A 14,260-nucleotide genomic window follows, 5' to 3' on the forward strand; every position below is an offset into this window, starting at 1 on the left:
GAGCTTCTGTACACGAGCATTCTGATATCCAGGCTGGGCAGCCAGTTTACTTTACTAATTAGGATGATTCCAGCGGTAACAGGAGTTATTAGCACAGCAAATTGTATATGTAATATGTAACATCAACGTTGCAGGAACGACCACGCCATTACCCTCTCACCGCACTCTATATACAAACCGTTAGGGAACACTGGGGAGTAATGAAGGAACAGATGGGGAGATGGAGATAGGAAATAGCCACAAGCAGGAGGGAGGCTGTAAAATTAAAAAATGTGGATGACGCTGTGCATTGACCACTGAGATTAAGGATATGGCATGGAAGAAAAGGAGAGGATTTTGTGATTAACAGACTAGAAGATATAAACAAGAGCATGATATGTACTTTATGGGAAAAATAATAGGCTATGTGAAAAAAAAATGTATAGATTTTCTAAACTCTATAATGGTAAAGTGCACCTGTGTAACGTAAACTTATATAATCATTTCCACATATTTCCAGTCTACTCCTATTAATCTGCATGATCTTAAATTTTGTAATCCTACGTATTTACTTTCTTGAATTCTGTGACACTATGCCCTGTGAGTAGGCACTCCTGTGTCACACATTTCACAGAGCAGGTGTTTTGTCAGATTTGGCGACCCGTCAGAATTTATTCCGTCGCCACCATCTTGCTACACTCCACAGTAAGGATACCCTGAGAAGGGGGCAAGCAGACATCTTGTTACACCCACCAGAGTTTTGCATTTCACACTTATTTGTAACAGTAAACAGCGCTTATATGGTGAAATACAGTATTTAGAAATCCGTCTGACTGTTTACATGTTGCATTATAAAATCAGAAATGTTCTGTAAGATTAGCAAACCTCTGAGATCAGCAGGTTTGCCGGTGCTTTTAAAATTGAACATCTAAACAGTCCATCAAATTTTCTAAATACTGTATTTCACCTTGCTGGATTGGGCTCCTTTTCCCTCTTTAAGTGCTCGGTGAGAGCCGGTGCTGCTGTGGGCGCCACTGCTGGGCGGCGGCGGACATTTTTTTTTTTTTTTTGCCAAAATCCACCTACCTCTCTGAAACGCCACCGCCATCTTGGAACTGGTAGTCAGGGACTGCATCCGCTGGAAGTGAGGTATCCGGAAGAGGGCAGCGTCTACAGAGCAGGCGCACATTTTTCCACTGGCAGCGCAGGGGGAGAAGGGAGTAACGGAGCTGGTGCATATATGCCAGCTCCGGTCAAGCGCAGCGGCGCTATTGGAGTCCAAGACCGGCATCCTAGCCACAGACAGCGCACCACAATGGATTCGATGGTGGCAGCAGGTGGGACAGGCACCAGCAAGGCCCAGGTAAGGGGTAGATGTGATGCTGCCCTATTTTGCTATGTGGTCCCTCTCTCTAGTACCCCCCCCCCCGGGGGGGCAGGGGCCTGTCTGGGCACATGTGGCGGCTGTTGGTTCTCACTGTGCACCTGTGGTGAGCATTTTGAAAGGTTCACGGTAGGCCAAGAGCTCTAAACGGGGGCTAAAAGGAAGTGCCCTTCATGCAAAGCAAACATCTGAAGGCTGGAAGAAAACCTTATGTCAAAAATGCACTGACTCTCTTGTTAAAGAGGAAGCTTCTACAGCATTCAGCGATTTTGATTGCATCAGTTAAAGAACTAGATACCACCATTCAATCATTTTGCTCTTCACTGGCAAATCCCTCTCCAAGTCAGCCATCTACCTCAAAATTCTCTCAGGACCCACTTTTAATCCTGGCGGTGGAGGCGGAAGCAGGTCCTCTTACACAAGAGGGACCTTCCCCCTCTCATTCTAAGGAAGAATCGGATGAGGAGGAGGAAGGAATGGAGAATACACCTTCTAAATGCAAGCTGTCTTTAGAACAGGTAGATGGGCTGTTAAAAGCAATTTCTACTACTCTGGGCTTAGAAGAAGAGAGAAAAGAATTCTCTGCATGACAGAATGTATGCAGGTCTCAGTGAGCCTAAAAATCATACCTTTCCTGTGCACTCAGTAATTTCTGAGGCTAATAAGATGGAATGGGCAGAACCAGAAAGAAAGTCTTTTTTCCCTAAGGTCCATAAAAGGCGTTTTTCATTTGATGAAGACCCAGCGGCACTTTGGAATAAAGTTCCAAAACTTGACGCAGCCTTTTCCCAGGTTTTGAGATCAACTGACCTGGCATTCGAGGATATGGGTGTGTTAAGAAATCCTATGGACAAAAGGATGGATCAACAACTTAAGAACTTGGCAATCCATCATGGGCAATCTTAAGCCAGCCATGGTGACGACTTGTGTCTCCAGAAATATGGAATATTTGATAAATCAGCTAATATTATAGCAGACTCACCCAAGCAAGAAATTGACTCTTTCTCAACTCTGTCGGCAGCTGTAGCTTTTATTTCAGACGCATCAGCAGAGTCTATAAGAATGACAGCAAGATCTGCAGCCCTAACTAATGCGGCCAGGAGGTCACTGTTGAAGACCTGGCTGGGGGATGCGGCATCCAAAAAACAAACTTTGTGGGGTTCCGTTCTTGGATGATTTACTATTCGGGCCTGATTTAGATTCAGTCCTAGATAGGACAGCAGATAAAAAGAACTCATTCTCTGTTAAAAAGAAAAAGCAACCAGTTAAGCAGCTTTTTCGATCTCAAAGGGCTCAGGAACAAAGTACCAAACCCCACGAGAAAAGAAGAAACTTCTCATCGCAGAAGGGAAAGGGAAAGGGAAATATCCTTTTCCATCCTCCTGCGTCAACCAGCAAAACGCAGTGACTCTTCACTGCCAGTGGGAGGAAGGCTTCAGAATTTCCTCCCTCATTGGGCCACCATGACAGAAAACCAATATATTCTGAGCATGCTGTCCCAAGGTTACAAAATAGTTTTCGGATCTTCCTCAGGAAAAATACTTTGACAAACCTAACAAGGGATACAACAAAGGCCCTAGCTATGAAGAACCTGTTAAAGGATCTGATGCATCAAAGGGTTGTGACTCGTGTATTCCCAAAAGAAGTTTTTACAAAGGTTATGGCGGAAGCCCTCACCCCTCTTCACCTTCAGGGGATTGCGGTAATCCTGTATCTGGATGACCTACTCTTCTTTGCCCCGTCCAGGGAGATATTGCAAGAAGATCTGGGCAAGGCCCGCAGTCATTTTGGAATCCCTGGGTTGGATCATGAAAATTCAGAAATCAAAATCCGGCTCAGCAAGTACAATTTCTGGGGTACCAAATAAAATCAGTGGAACAGAGAATTTTTCTTCCAGAAGAAAAAAAAAATCAAGGTCCAGAATGTAGTAACTATGCTACAAACAAATCAGGAGATGTCAGGTCAGAAAGGTTATGTCAACCTTGGGACCTCTAACCTCGACTATACCAACCATCCAATGGGCAAGGCTACATCTCAGGGCACTCCAAAGGTTCCTTCTAAAGGTATGGAACCACAGGATGGAGACTCTAGACCAGGCATGTCCAAAGTCAGGCCCCGCGGTCCGGTTTTGAACGGCCCACCTGGTTATCTAAACATTAGTATCTTTTGTGGCCCCCGACGATCTCCCAGCGCCGGGGCCACAAAAGATATATAGTCTGGCTGCCTCGGAGGGAGGAGGCGGGACGAGTACCTTGCACACAGGAGAAGTATTTCCCGTTTACACGGCAGCCTCTGGACTAGAAAGTCCCGTCTCCGGCGCTGCTATTGGACGACTGTTCTGTCCATCAAAGGAGGCGGGACTTTCAAGAGGCCGCTGTGTAAACAGGAGATTCTCCTGTAGGATGTCTTTGGTGCTCGTCCTGCCCCCTCCATGTCCCCTCCAAGGCTGCACTGATGGCAATGATGAGTGCATTCCTGGCAATGTTCAGTGCTGTATTTCTTGCAATGGTGAGTGCATTTCTTGCAATGGTGAGTGTATTCCTGGCAAAGATGGGTGCTGCATTCCTGGCAATGGTGAGTGCATTCCTGGCAATAATGGGTGCTGCATTTCTTGCAATGGCGAGTGCATTCCTGACAGTGATGGATGCTGCATTTCTTGCAATGGTGAGTGCATTCCTGGCAATGATGGGTGCTGCATTCCTAGCAATGATGGGTTCTGTATGCCTGGCGATTGGGGGTGCTGCATTCATGGCAAATGGGGGTCTGCAGATGTGCACTGACCCTTATTTTGCTTCACAGTTCTTTATTTAAAGCTTAAGTGTTTTCTTTTTTCCTGAAACTTCCCTCTTAAAGTGAAGGTGTGTGTTATACGCCAATAAATACGGTATATCCAAATAACACGCCTGAGCTCATCTCTTTACTCACACACAGCCACAAAGGCAAGAGAATTCATTTTGGGCAGTGTATTAGTGCTCGAAACGAACACACTTAGACCAAATTTTAATGGTTCAAAGAATGTCAGGCAAAATGGTTGGCCCTTGCGCATGTTCACTTCATCAAATCTGACCCTCTTTGAAAAAAGTTTGGACACCCCTGCTCTAGACACAAGGGTAAAGAGAGAAATCAGTCAGTTTAGGCAAAAGACCTACTCTGGTCCTTCCCGATCTAAAAAATTGTGACGACAGACGGCAGTATGTGGGGATGGGGGGGCCACCTGGATCAGGATTTGGCACAGGGAGCATGGTCCCAGACTGAAGCAGAAAAATCCTTAAATTGGAGGAAGCTAAAAGCAGTCTTAGCGTTGGCTGCCTTCTCTCCAAACCTCTTAGGATTCTATGTCCAGATTCTATCAGACAACGCCACTACCATAGCCTACCTGAACAAGCAGGGAGGCAGGAAAAGCAAAACTCTTCAGTTGCTGTCAGCAGAAATTATGGAGTGGGTGAAAAACCATTTACTGTCCTTATCTGCAGTTGGTCTCAAAGAAACATAAACAAAGTGATAGATTTTTTTGAGCAGGCAGAAAATTCAGGAGGGAGATTGGAGCCTGACTCCAAAGATTTTTACATTTATCACCAGGACCTGGGGCCATCCACAACTGGACCTGTTTGCATCAAAACAAAACGCACAGCTCCCGCAATTCTTTTCCCTGCTGAGATGAAGTTTCCCAGGGGATAGACGCCTTGGCGCACCCTTGGAATTTTCACCTGGGGTACGCCTTTCCCCCATTCCAGCTGATTCCGTTAGTGTTGAGGAAAATACAGAAGGGAATAGTATCGGTAATCCTAATTACTCCATTCTGGCCAAAGAGAGCTTGGTGTGCCACCATTCTGCAAATAGCAGTCAAACCATTTTGGCGGCTTCCTCTCAGACAGGATTTGCTTTTACAAGGCCCATTGCATTATCCAGATGTAGCCAGGTTAAGCCTCACTGCCTGATATCTGAAGAGCAGATGTTAAGGAACAAGGGTTTGTCAGAACCTTTAATAACCACTTTACTTTCCAGTAGGAAGAGAGTAGCTAGAGCTCTTTATGCTAAAGTGTGGAAGATCTACAATTCTTGGTGTCGTTCAGCAAACAGAGCTGTGGAAAACATTGTCAGTATTCAAATTCTTACAAAAGGGTGCAGACAAGGGTCTTGCAGTCAGCACTCTTAAAGTGCATTGAGGGTTTTCCTGGAGAGACCAATTTCTTCAGAAACTTTGGTCACAAGATTTTTCAAGGCACTTACTAGATCTAGGCCAGCTCCAGCTAAGCATTTTCCCAAATGGGATATCTCAGTGGTTCTGCAAGCCCTCACAAAGGAACAATTTGAACCACAACTAGCAGTCTCTTTAAAAATGTGACTTTCAACACCATTTCTAGTTGCAATCACATCTACAAGAAGAATCAGTGAACTGCACGCGCTATCAGTTAAACTTTTTTTTTTTGTCCATTTATCCAGATAGGATTGTACTTAAAGCGTTTGTTAACCCCCCAACAAAAAAAAAATGTAGATTCTGGTCCCTTAAAGCAGATTACACAGCACAGTGTTTGTGCTATATAATCTGCCCCCCTCTGGCTGGCATAGCACACTATGTCATTTGTTTTAAAAAACGAGTGCTGTAAATACCTAATTTCAGCTGTCTTCAGGCCGGTCATGTGACTCGCGGCCGCTTTACAGCTTGCTTCTGCGGAGGAGACGAGTGGCTACGTGATCTCCCTGGCTGATGTCAGAGGGAGATCATGGCCCCTCCCTCAGAAGCAATGTATTGGTGTTGGAAAGTGGCCGCGAGTGATGTAACCGGCCTGAAGACAGCTGATATTAGGTATTTGCAGTGCTGTTTTTTTTTTTATTTTTTTAAACGAATGACACAGTGTACTATGCCAGCCTCTAATAGAGGGGATGGCATAGACTTGCATAGATGGGTTAACAAACCCTTTAAGACATATCCAGTTTTTTTTGCCAAAGGTAGCGACAATGCAGGAACACTCGCAGGAGATCATCCTGACAACATTTTTTGCTCAAACCCTTCAGGGGAAAAGGAAGGTCAGTTTCAAAACCTGGATGTGAGACACCCTATTACATGACCTGGAAGTAACACAAGATTTCAGGTCCTCAAACTCGTTATTTTTTCTATTTTCTGGAAACAAAAAGGACCACCGAACATCAAAGGGATCAATTGCTAGATGGCTTAAATCGGCTATTTTGGTAGCCTACCCTCAGATGGGACTATCTCTCCAGCTGGGAATTTGAGCATGCTCTACAAGGGCTCAAGCCACTGGTCCCTCCCTGGTTAGTAAGTCTCGTTTATCCTCTCAGGTGCTGTCCTGAAAGACGATTAGGGAAAATTCAAGTTAGACTTACTGGTAACTTGTTTTTCAGGAGTCTTTCAGAACATCAACAACCCGCCCTATTTTTTTATTTTAATTTATGACTAACCATATTATGATTATGTGTTCCAGCTTGGGGCCGGAGGTTTAGTACTACCACTACTACCAACATGTGGGAAGGAGCCTCCTCTTAAAGTTCGGTGGAAGGTGTGTTTCTTGTTGGCAAGTGGGAGGAGCCACTCTCGTGCTGTCCTGAAAGACTCCTGGAAAACAAGTTACCGGCAAGTCTAACTTGAATTTTTATCCCCTTTATACTGAGGCAGTTTTCAGGCATTTTAGCACTAGAAATAGCTCTTTATGCTTGAAAACAACCTCCCATTTATTTCAATGTAGCTTTTCACGTTGGGGCGGTGCACGCTGTATTTAGCGCTCCCAAAACGCCCTGCCCATTGAAATGAATGGGCAGCACTTCCAAAGTGCCTGAAAAGCGCTTCGGAAGCGCCGCAACATGAGCACTTTTAACCCCTTATTTGGGGTTAAAAGCTCCCCGCTAGTGGCCGAAAAGCCCATCGCTAAAACTAGCTTTAGCACTAACGCGGCCATGGCCCCAGTGTGAAAGGGGTCTTAATCTTTTAATTTCAAAAGTCTTGAGTGACTGGCATGTAGTTTGGAAGTGTCTACAAAGAGACTGTAGGAGATCAGCAGGTATGAACAATCATTAACAGATTAAAGTGAACCTGTGCATTGCCCTTATAGAGCATTAGAATATGATTAAATTTTAAACAACAAATAAAACTTTCCTAATTGTTTTCATGATCTCTGTGTCCTTTTCTCTTAAAGAAATTCCCTTTTTGATCCTGTAAGTCACTTGTAGTTCTTTCTTCTTGATGGCAACAGTTTGTGGGCTCATAGAGCCTCTGCAGTGCCACCACAGTGCACATGCGTCCCTTCTTTTAGCAAATAAGCCATGTATTCCTTCTTAGCTACAGCTTATCTCTTTGATTTACTGACCACGAATTTCCTTTTCATTTCATCATGGACAGGGGCTGGGCTAAGTTGCAGCGCGTCACATTGTGACATCATGTAGAGTGGAGCGTGCTGTCAGTTATGGGATAAGTTCAGCTTCAGATCATGTTGCATGTCCCACTCATTTTTATTGTGGAACGTGTAACATGTGCCAGCGTCTGCACCTTCTACGTACCAGCAGGTGAGAGATCCATTCCATGAACCCACTGTCACTATATGAAAACAGCACAGCTATGCGGGGCTCTGTCCACATCCTACACTGTTTCCTGTGAATGAATAGAGTACAAGTACCGTCATTGTGGCTGATGGCTTCTAGATCGCAATGAACTATAAGGGTGCTGGTGAGCGTCCTCGTAGTTCATTGATCTTCTTCAAGTTCCATCCCGTATTAGGGGTACAAGCAGACAACTTTCCTGAGAGTCTGCAGAAGCCTGACATTGCAGTGGCAATCTGCTGATTGTGGGTACAAAGCTCTGCAGGTACCTTTTTTTAAAAAAACAAAAAACAAATGCACAATTTTTTGCCTACAAAAGGTGAACTTGCCTTTTAGGCAATGCTTAGCCATGCTGAGCTTCAAATGGGATATGTGGTCATGTGACCTAACTAATAATGATAGAAAAAAGTGTTTTACAAGATTATTTTCAAGTGTTTGCTCTTTAAATGAATCACTGGTGATGTGTTCTGTTCTTAATATATGGATTTACATTTCTGTCTTAATAAAGACCTATTGCTTTGTTCAGCTGCTGGGAGTGAAAGGAAAGCTCTGTGTATGCTACAAGTCACCATGTAGCGTACATCACGCTATGTGCTCCCAGGATGACCACTCTGTCACATAAAGGGAGTCGCATGCTCCTCCGTACTTCAAAATAGCGCCTCCTGGTGCTCGACAGAGTGTCATAATCTGCTAGGAATGGAGGAATCCAAGTAAACAGAGGTTTACTTTACTTTTAAAATGACTTGATATTGTATCGGTTATAAGCAGTTTGTACAATTAAAATATAGGTATTGTGTTAATAAAAGTTATTTATATAGTAACAATTATTGCATGGTCTACAGGGCATATAAAGAATAATTCACATGACATGCACACACAAGTTAATTTCATGGGATCTTTGTAGACGTGTCTTATAAATAAGGACCCATTTAGACCCATCAAAGTAAAGTGCGGACACTTTAATTTATATCAACTCTAACATAAAGCTGCTAGCCTGCTCTGTATGTGGGTTTAATTGGCTACCGCTGCTTCCAGCAAAAAACATGAAAGGTAACTTGAAGAACGTTAGGACAATAGGGCACAGCGAGGGGTGAGTAATTGTGTCTGATTGCAGGTTATGGAGCTATTTACCTCAATACACAACAGGTTGAAGATGAATATGTGAGCAGGCTCTGCAGAAACGTCTTTGTGACCGAAGCTGTGTGTAGCTCGATGTCAGGAGGAGGCCAGAAGGTATGCTGTGTACACATCTGCAGACAGTTTACTGTCTATCTTGTCTCTGTCAGGGAGAAGTTCCAGTCTGCATGGGTCCTCAGAAAACTTTGCCTTACCTGATGCTTTCTATGAGCAACTTCAAAGCTCTGGTATGTGACCCTGTGTGTCTAGATGTTGTATTGTGTCTGTGTTAGTAGGTGCTGACCCGTACTTTAACCTTTGTGTGATTGGACCCTTGACTACGCAGTGAAGGTGATCCATTGCGTCATTACCATTGCCGTCCATCCAACCTGCTTTACTGTAACTCATTAGATGCATCATATCAGCTGAGATGCATGGCTTTACCTTTCCACCATCCATTGCTGCATTTTCAGATTTTCTTCAAAATGTTTATTTGAAGACAGAAGGAATTTTGTGTGACGTGCTAATGCTACGCTATAACGACAATTCTAGCAGAGCTGTATTAAGAGCTGTCTTTTGTGTCAGTATATTTCTTGTAATTCTGCACTAGATAAGGTCTATGCCTTTAACACACAGAAATTGAATTAAAATCATGCACACAATCTAACATAAATGTGTTTAATGTGTTAGAAATAATAATACATATGCAAAACTGTATTTTTTTTTTTTTTTTTTTACCATTATTCACAGATATGGGTGTGCTAACCAAAGCAGATTTTTATTTAACGGATGTAGTAAATATATAATTACTATACAAGAGGAAAATATGGGGGGTGGGGGGTGCCATTGCTAACTGCTTTCTGACGTACCAGTTGCTTGGCTGTTGGGCTCACACACTGGCTTTAATACTTTGTGTAACTGCCCCAAAACAAGTATGCAGATTGAGAAAGTTGGGCCTGCTTATCTACATGCATGTTCTGAGTCGGGGATTCAGGGTATTAAACCTCTAGAGTTGTAACCTGGAAATTCGAAGAAGAGTAATGGCAGCCTCCATGTATCTCCAATGACAGGTTTCCTTTATATAAACCTAATATTGTACAGATTTCTTTTTTTGCATTGAATGAGATTTTTTACATAGCATTTGTACCGTCATGCAAATGGAAGCTAATATAAGGGCTGATGGAGGGGTGCGTTAACAAATTTATTTACGAACTATATAAAGACTGTGTGTTATACATTGCATATACTGGAAATATTGTAGCAGATGGAGCTTTAGGCACCCTTTCTTCTGACTTCTACCTGCTGTTTACAGACCTCTTCAGATCAAAGTTAATTTTACACACACATTTACTCATCATAGTTACTCATTCCCTAATAATCCACTTGTGCCAAGGTTTCAGTCAATTTGTGCCTTCAAGGGGGCAGCTTCTGCTGTGCTGTCCTTTTATATAAAACAGTGCTCGGAGAAATCCCTTGTCATGTATGCCTTGGAAAATAATAAAAACAAATGTAATATCTCTTGAATACATACACGGCTGCCCATGTTTCATTGCTTTAAAATTGCTGCAAGTACAGAATTTTGTTTAGTGAGCTGACAATGCTACCAATTGCAAACAGTATTGTCTGCCCTAACTGAGTTCTCCTCTGTCATCCCGGTCCCTTACCTCCTCTTTTGGTTGTCCTCTAATTTCTTTTGAATTTCCACCCCAGCAAGCCAGGTGCTAAGGGGGCACACCTGTGCGGGTGCACTCCTGAACCGGGCTGTGTGCATCCATAGACACACACATCATTGGCAAGCCACATCCGCTGCTCCCTCCTCACAGGAGTTTGACTGACAGCAGCAGAAGCCTATGGCTTTCACTGCTCTGAGTGAAGATGAGGAAGAGAGGTGAGCAGTACTATAGCCGGAACTGCACTAGAATGGTGAATAGCCCTTTCATGACTAAGCCTATTTTTGAAATTTGGTGTTTACAAGTTAAAATCCGTATTTTTTGCTAGAAAATTACTTAGAACCCCCAAACATTATATATATTTTTTTAGCAGAGAATCTAGAGAATAAAATGGCGATTGTTGCAATATTTTTTATCACACGGTATTTGTGCAGCGGTGTTTTAAACGAAAATTTTTGGAAAAGTGACACTTTCATGAATGTTAAAAAATTCAAACAGTAAAGTTACCCCAATTTTTTTGTATAATGTGAAAGATGATGTTACGCCGAGTAAATAGATACCAAACATGTCACCCTTTATAATTGCACGCACTCGTGGAATGGCGACGAACTACGGTACCTTTGAATTTCCATAGGCGACGTTTTAAAATTTTTTTACGGTTACCAGGTTTGAGCTACAGAGGAGGTCTAGGGCTAGAATTATTGCTCTCGCTCTGACGATCGCGGCGATACCTCACATGTGTGGTTTGAACACCGTTTACATATGCGGGCGCGACTTCCGTATGCGTTTTCTTCGCTGCTCGAGCTCACGGGGACAGGGGCACTTTAAAAATTTTTTTTTTTTTTATTTTATTTATTTTTGTACTTTATAAATTGTGTTTAAAAATTTTTTTTTATTTTTTTTTTACTTTTATTGCTGTCACAAGGAATGTAAACATCCCTTGTGACAGTAATAGGTGGTGACAGGTACTCTTTATGGAGGGATCGGGGGTCTAAAAGACCCCCCATCCGTCCTTTACACTTCAAAGTATTCAGATCGCCGAAAACGGCGATTCTGAATACTGTGTACTTTTTTAAATTCGGAGCCATTGGCAGCCGAGTAAACGGGAAGTGACGTCATGACGTCGCTTCCGCGTTTACAACAAGAAGGCTGGAACGAAGCCGCTCGCAGCTTCGTTCCAGCCCACCCCCAGCCGCCGAAGGCAGCCGAACGGACACCGGGCCTCCCGATTGCACGGGAGGCCCGGTAACAGCGGCGGCAGGCGATGGGAGGGGAGGGGGGGATGTCCCCTCCCGCTCCTCCGGTATAACAGCCGAGCGGCTTTTAGCCGCATCAGTTGTTATACACGGGTAGCCGATCGCCCGCTGTAAACAATGGTACCGGGATGATGCCTGCAGCTGCGGGCATCATCCCGGTATAACCCCGGAAAGCCGAGTACGCATATCTGCGTACGGTCGGCGGGAAGGGGATAGAGTCGGGTCGGTGTTTAAAGATGGGGGGGGTAGAACAGGTACAGTGAGGGAAAAAAGTATTTGATCCTCTGCTGATTTTGTACGTTTGCCTACTGACAAATAAATGATTTTAATGACAGGTTTATTTTTCTCTTTTTAGATCCTCACCAAGTCATTAAAGGGGTTGTAAACCCTTGTATTTTTTCACCTTACTGCATCCTATGCAGTAAGGTGAAAAAACTTCTTGTACTGACTGGCCCCCCACCCCACCCACCCCCGTTTTACTCACCTGAGCCCGTTTGTTTCCTCAGCGGGGACGCACTATACCTCTCTGCCTGGGGCTCTCGGCTCTTGATTGGATAGATTGATGGCAGCGCAGCCATTGAAATCCGTTGCTGTCAATCAGATCCAGTGATGCAGGGGCGGGGCCAAGTCCGGCATTCTGTGTCTATGGATGCAAATGCTGGACTCAGAGCGTGCCTGCAAGGTAACCCCCAAGGAGAGTGCTTCTCTTAGGGGGTTTACTGATGCGAGGAGGAGCCGTGAGCGCCGTTGGGGGACCCCAGAAGATGATGATTGGGGCCACACTGTGCAAAACTAACTGCACAGTGGAGGTAACGAGGGTTTACAACCCCTTTTAAAGTTTTGAGGCTGACGTTTGATAACTTGAACCTTCAGCTCCCTCCACATAATTTCTATGGGATTAAGGTCTGGAGACTGGCTCGGCCACTCCAGGACCTTAATGTGCTTCTTCTTGAGCCCCTTCTTTGTTGCCTTGGCCGTGTGTTTTGGGTCATTGTCATGCTGGAATACCCATCCCGACCCATTTTCAATGCCCTGGCTGACATTCATCGTCCCTTTGATACGGTGAGGTTGCCCTGTCCCCTTAGCAAAAAAAAAACCCCAAAGCATAATGTTTCCACCTCCATGCTTGACGGTGGGGATGGTGTTCTTGGGGTCATAGGCAGCATTCCCCCTCCAAACACGGCAAATTAAGTTGATGCCAAGGACCTCGATTTTGGTCTCATCTGACAACAACACCCATCACCCAGTTCTCCTCTGAATCATTCAGATGTTCATTAGCAAACTTCAGACGGGCCTGTACATGTGCTTTCTTGAGCAGGGGGACCTTGCAGACGCTGCAGGATTTCAGTCCTTCACGGCGTAGTGTGTTACCAATTGTTTTCTTGGTGACTATGGTTCCAGCTGCCTTGAAATCATTGACCAGATTCTCTGTGTAGTTCTGGGCTGATTCCTCACCGTTATAATGATCATTGAAACTCCATGAGGTGAGATCTTGCATGGAGACTCAGACCGAGGGAGATTGACAGTTATTTTGTGTTTCTTCCATTTGCAGATAATTGCACTGACTGTAGTCACCCTCTCACCAAGCTTTAAGAGTGCTCCTAATCTCAGCTTGTTACCTGTATATAGGATAAAATGCAAATAAATGTATAACTTTTTTGTAATGCGTTTTTTTTCTGGATAATTTAGCTGTTATTCTGTCTCCTTGTTAAAATAAACCTACCATTGAAATTATAGACTGATCATTTCTTTGTCAGTGGGCAAATGTACAAAATCAGCAGGGGATCAAATACTTTTTCCCCTCACTGTAGGGGGTGTTTTTTTTAACTTAATGCAGGAAATACATTAAGGTAAGCAGGTTTTTGAATTTAGACTATTATAGATGTTAAAGCCACATTTAAAAAAAAATAAGTATTGCAAGGAGCTGGCACTTACCTTCTCTTCTGGAGTTCCCCTTCTGGTCCTCTCCACTCCTCCTTGCTGATGTCCTTATAGCAAGTAATGTGCTATAGGGGCACCTGTGCGGACGTGCTCTCAAGCCATGCTGTGTGCCTCTATAGACACACACAGCTTGGCTCAGTCAAGCCCCCTGTCCTTTGTCTTAGGAGTTCCTTCCTCAGCAAGCCAGGTGCTAAAGGGGCACCCCTGTGGACACGCTCCTCAGCCAGGCTGTGTGCATCCATAGACACACACATGGCGCCGGCAAGCCACTCCCTCTGCACCCTCCCTACAGGATTTGACTGACAGCAGCAGGAGCCATAGTCTCCTCCTCTCTGAGTCTCCTATAAGAAGAAAAGGAAGCA

The 14,260-nt window shown here is 44.2% G+C and overlaps 1 protein-coding gene across 7 annotated transcripts in view; it reads left to right on the forward strand.

The window, feature by feature from the left end:
- Positions 1–14,260, forward strand: part of CADM1 (cell adhesion molecule 1) — a 544,514-nt gene that overhangs the window by 253,425 nt on the left and 276,829 nt on the right. For 5 of the 7 annotated variants that reach the window (XM_073602399.1, XM_073602401.1, XM_073602405.1 and 2 more), the window contains exon 2: positions 9,202–9,279. The exons of the other annotated variants lie outside the window; for them this stretch is intronic. In XM_073602399.1, the coding sequence (XP_073458500.1) occupies positions 9,202–9,279 (78 nt within the window). The remainder of the gene's footprint in view (positions 1–9,201; positions 9,280–14,260) is intronic. 7 annotated transcript variants of the gene reach the window in all.

This window comes from Aquarana catesbeiana, linkage group LG10 (assembly GCF_042186555.1).
Source record: "Aquarana catesbeiana isolate 2022-GZ linkage group LG10, ASM4218655v1, whole genome shotgun sequence".
Classification (NCBI taxonomy): Eukaryota; Metazoa; Chordata; class Amphibia; order Anura; family Ranidae; genus Aquarana; species Aquarana catesbeiana.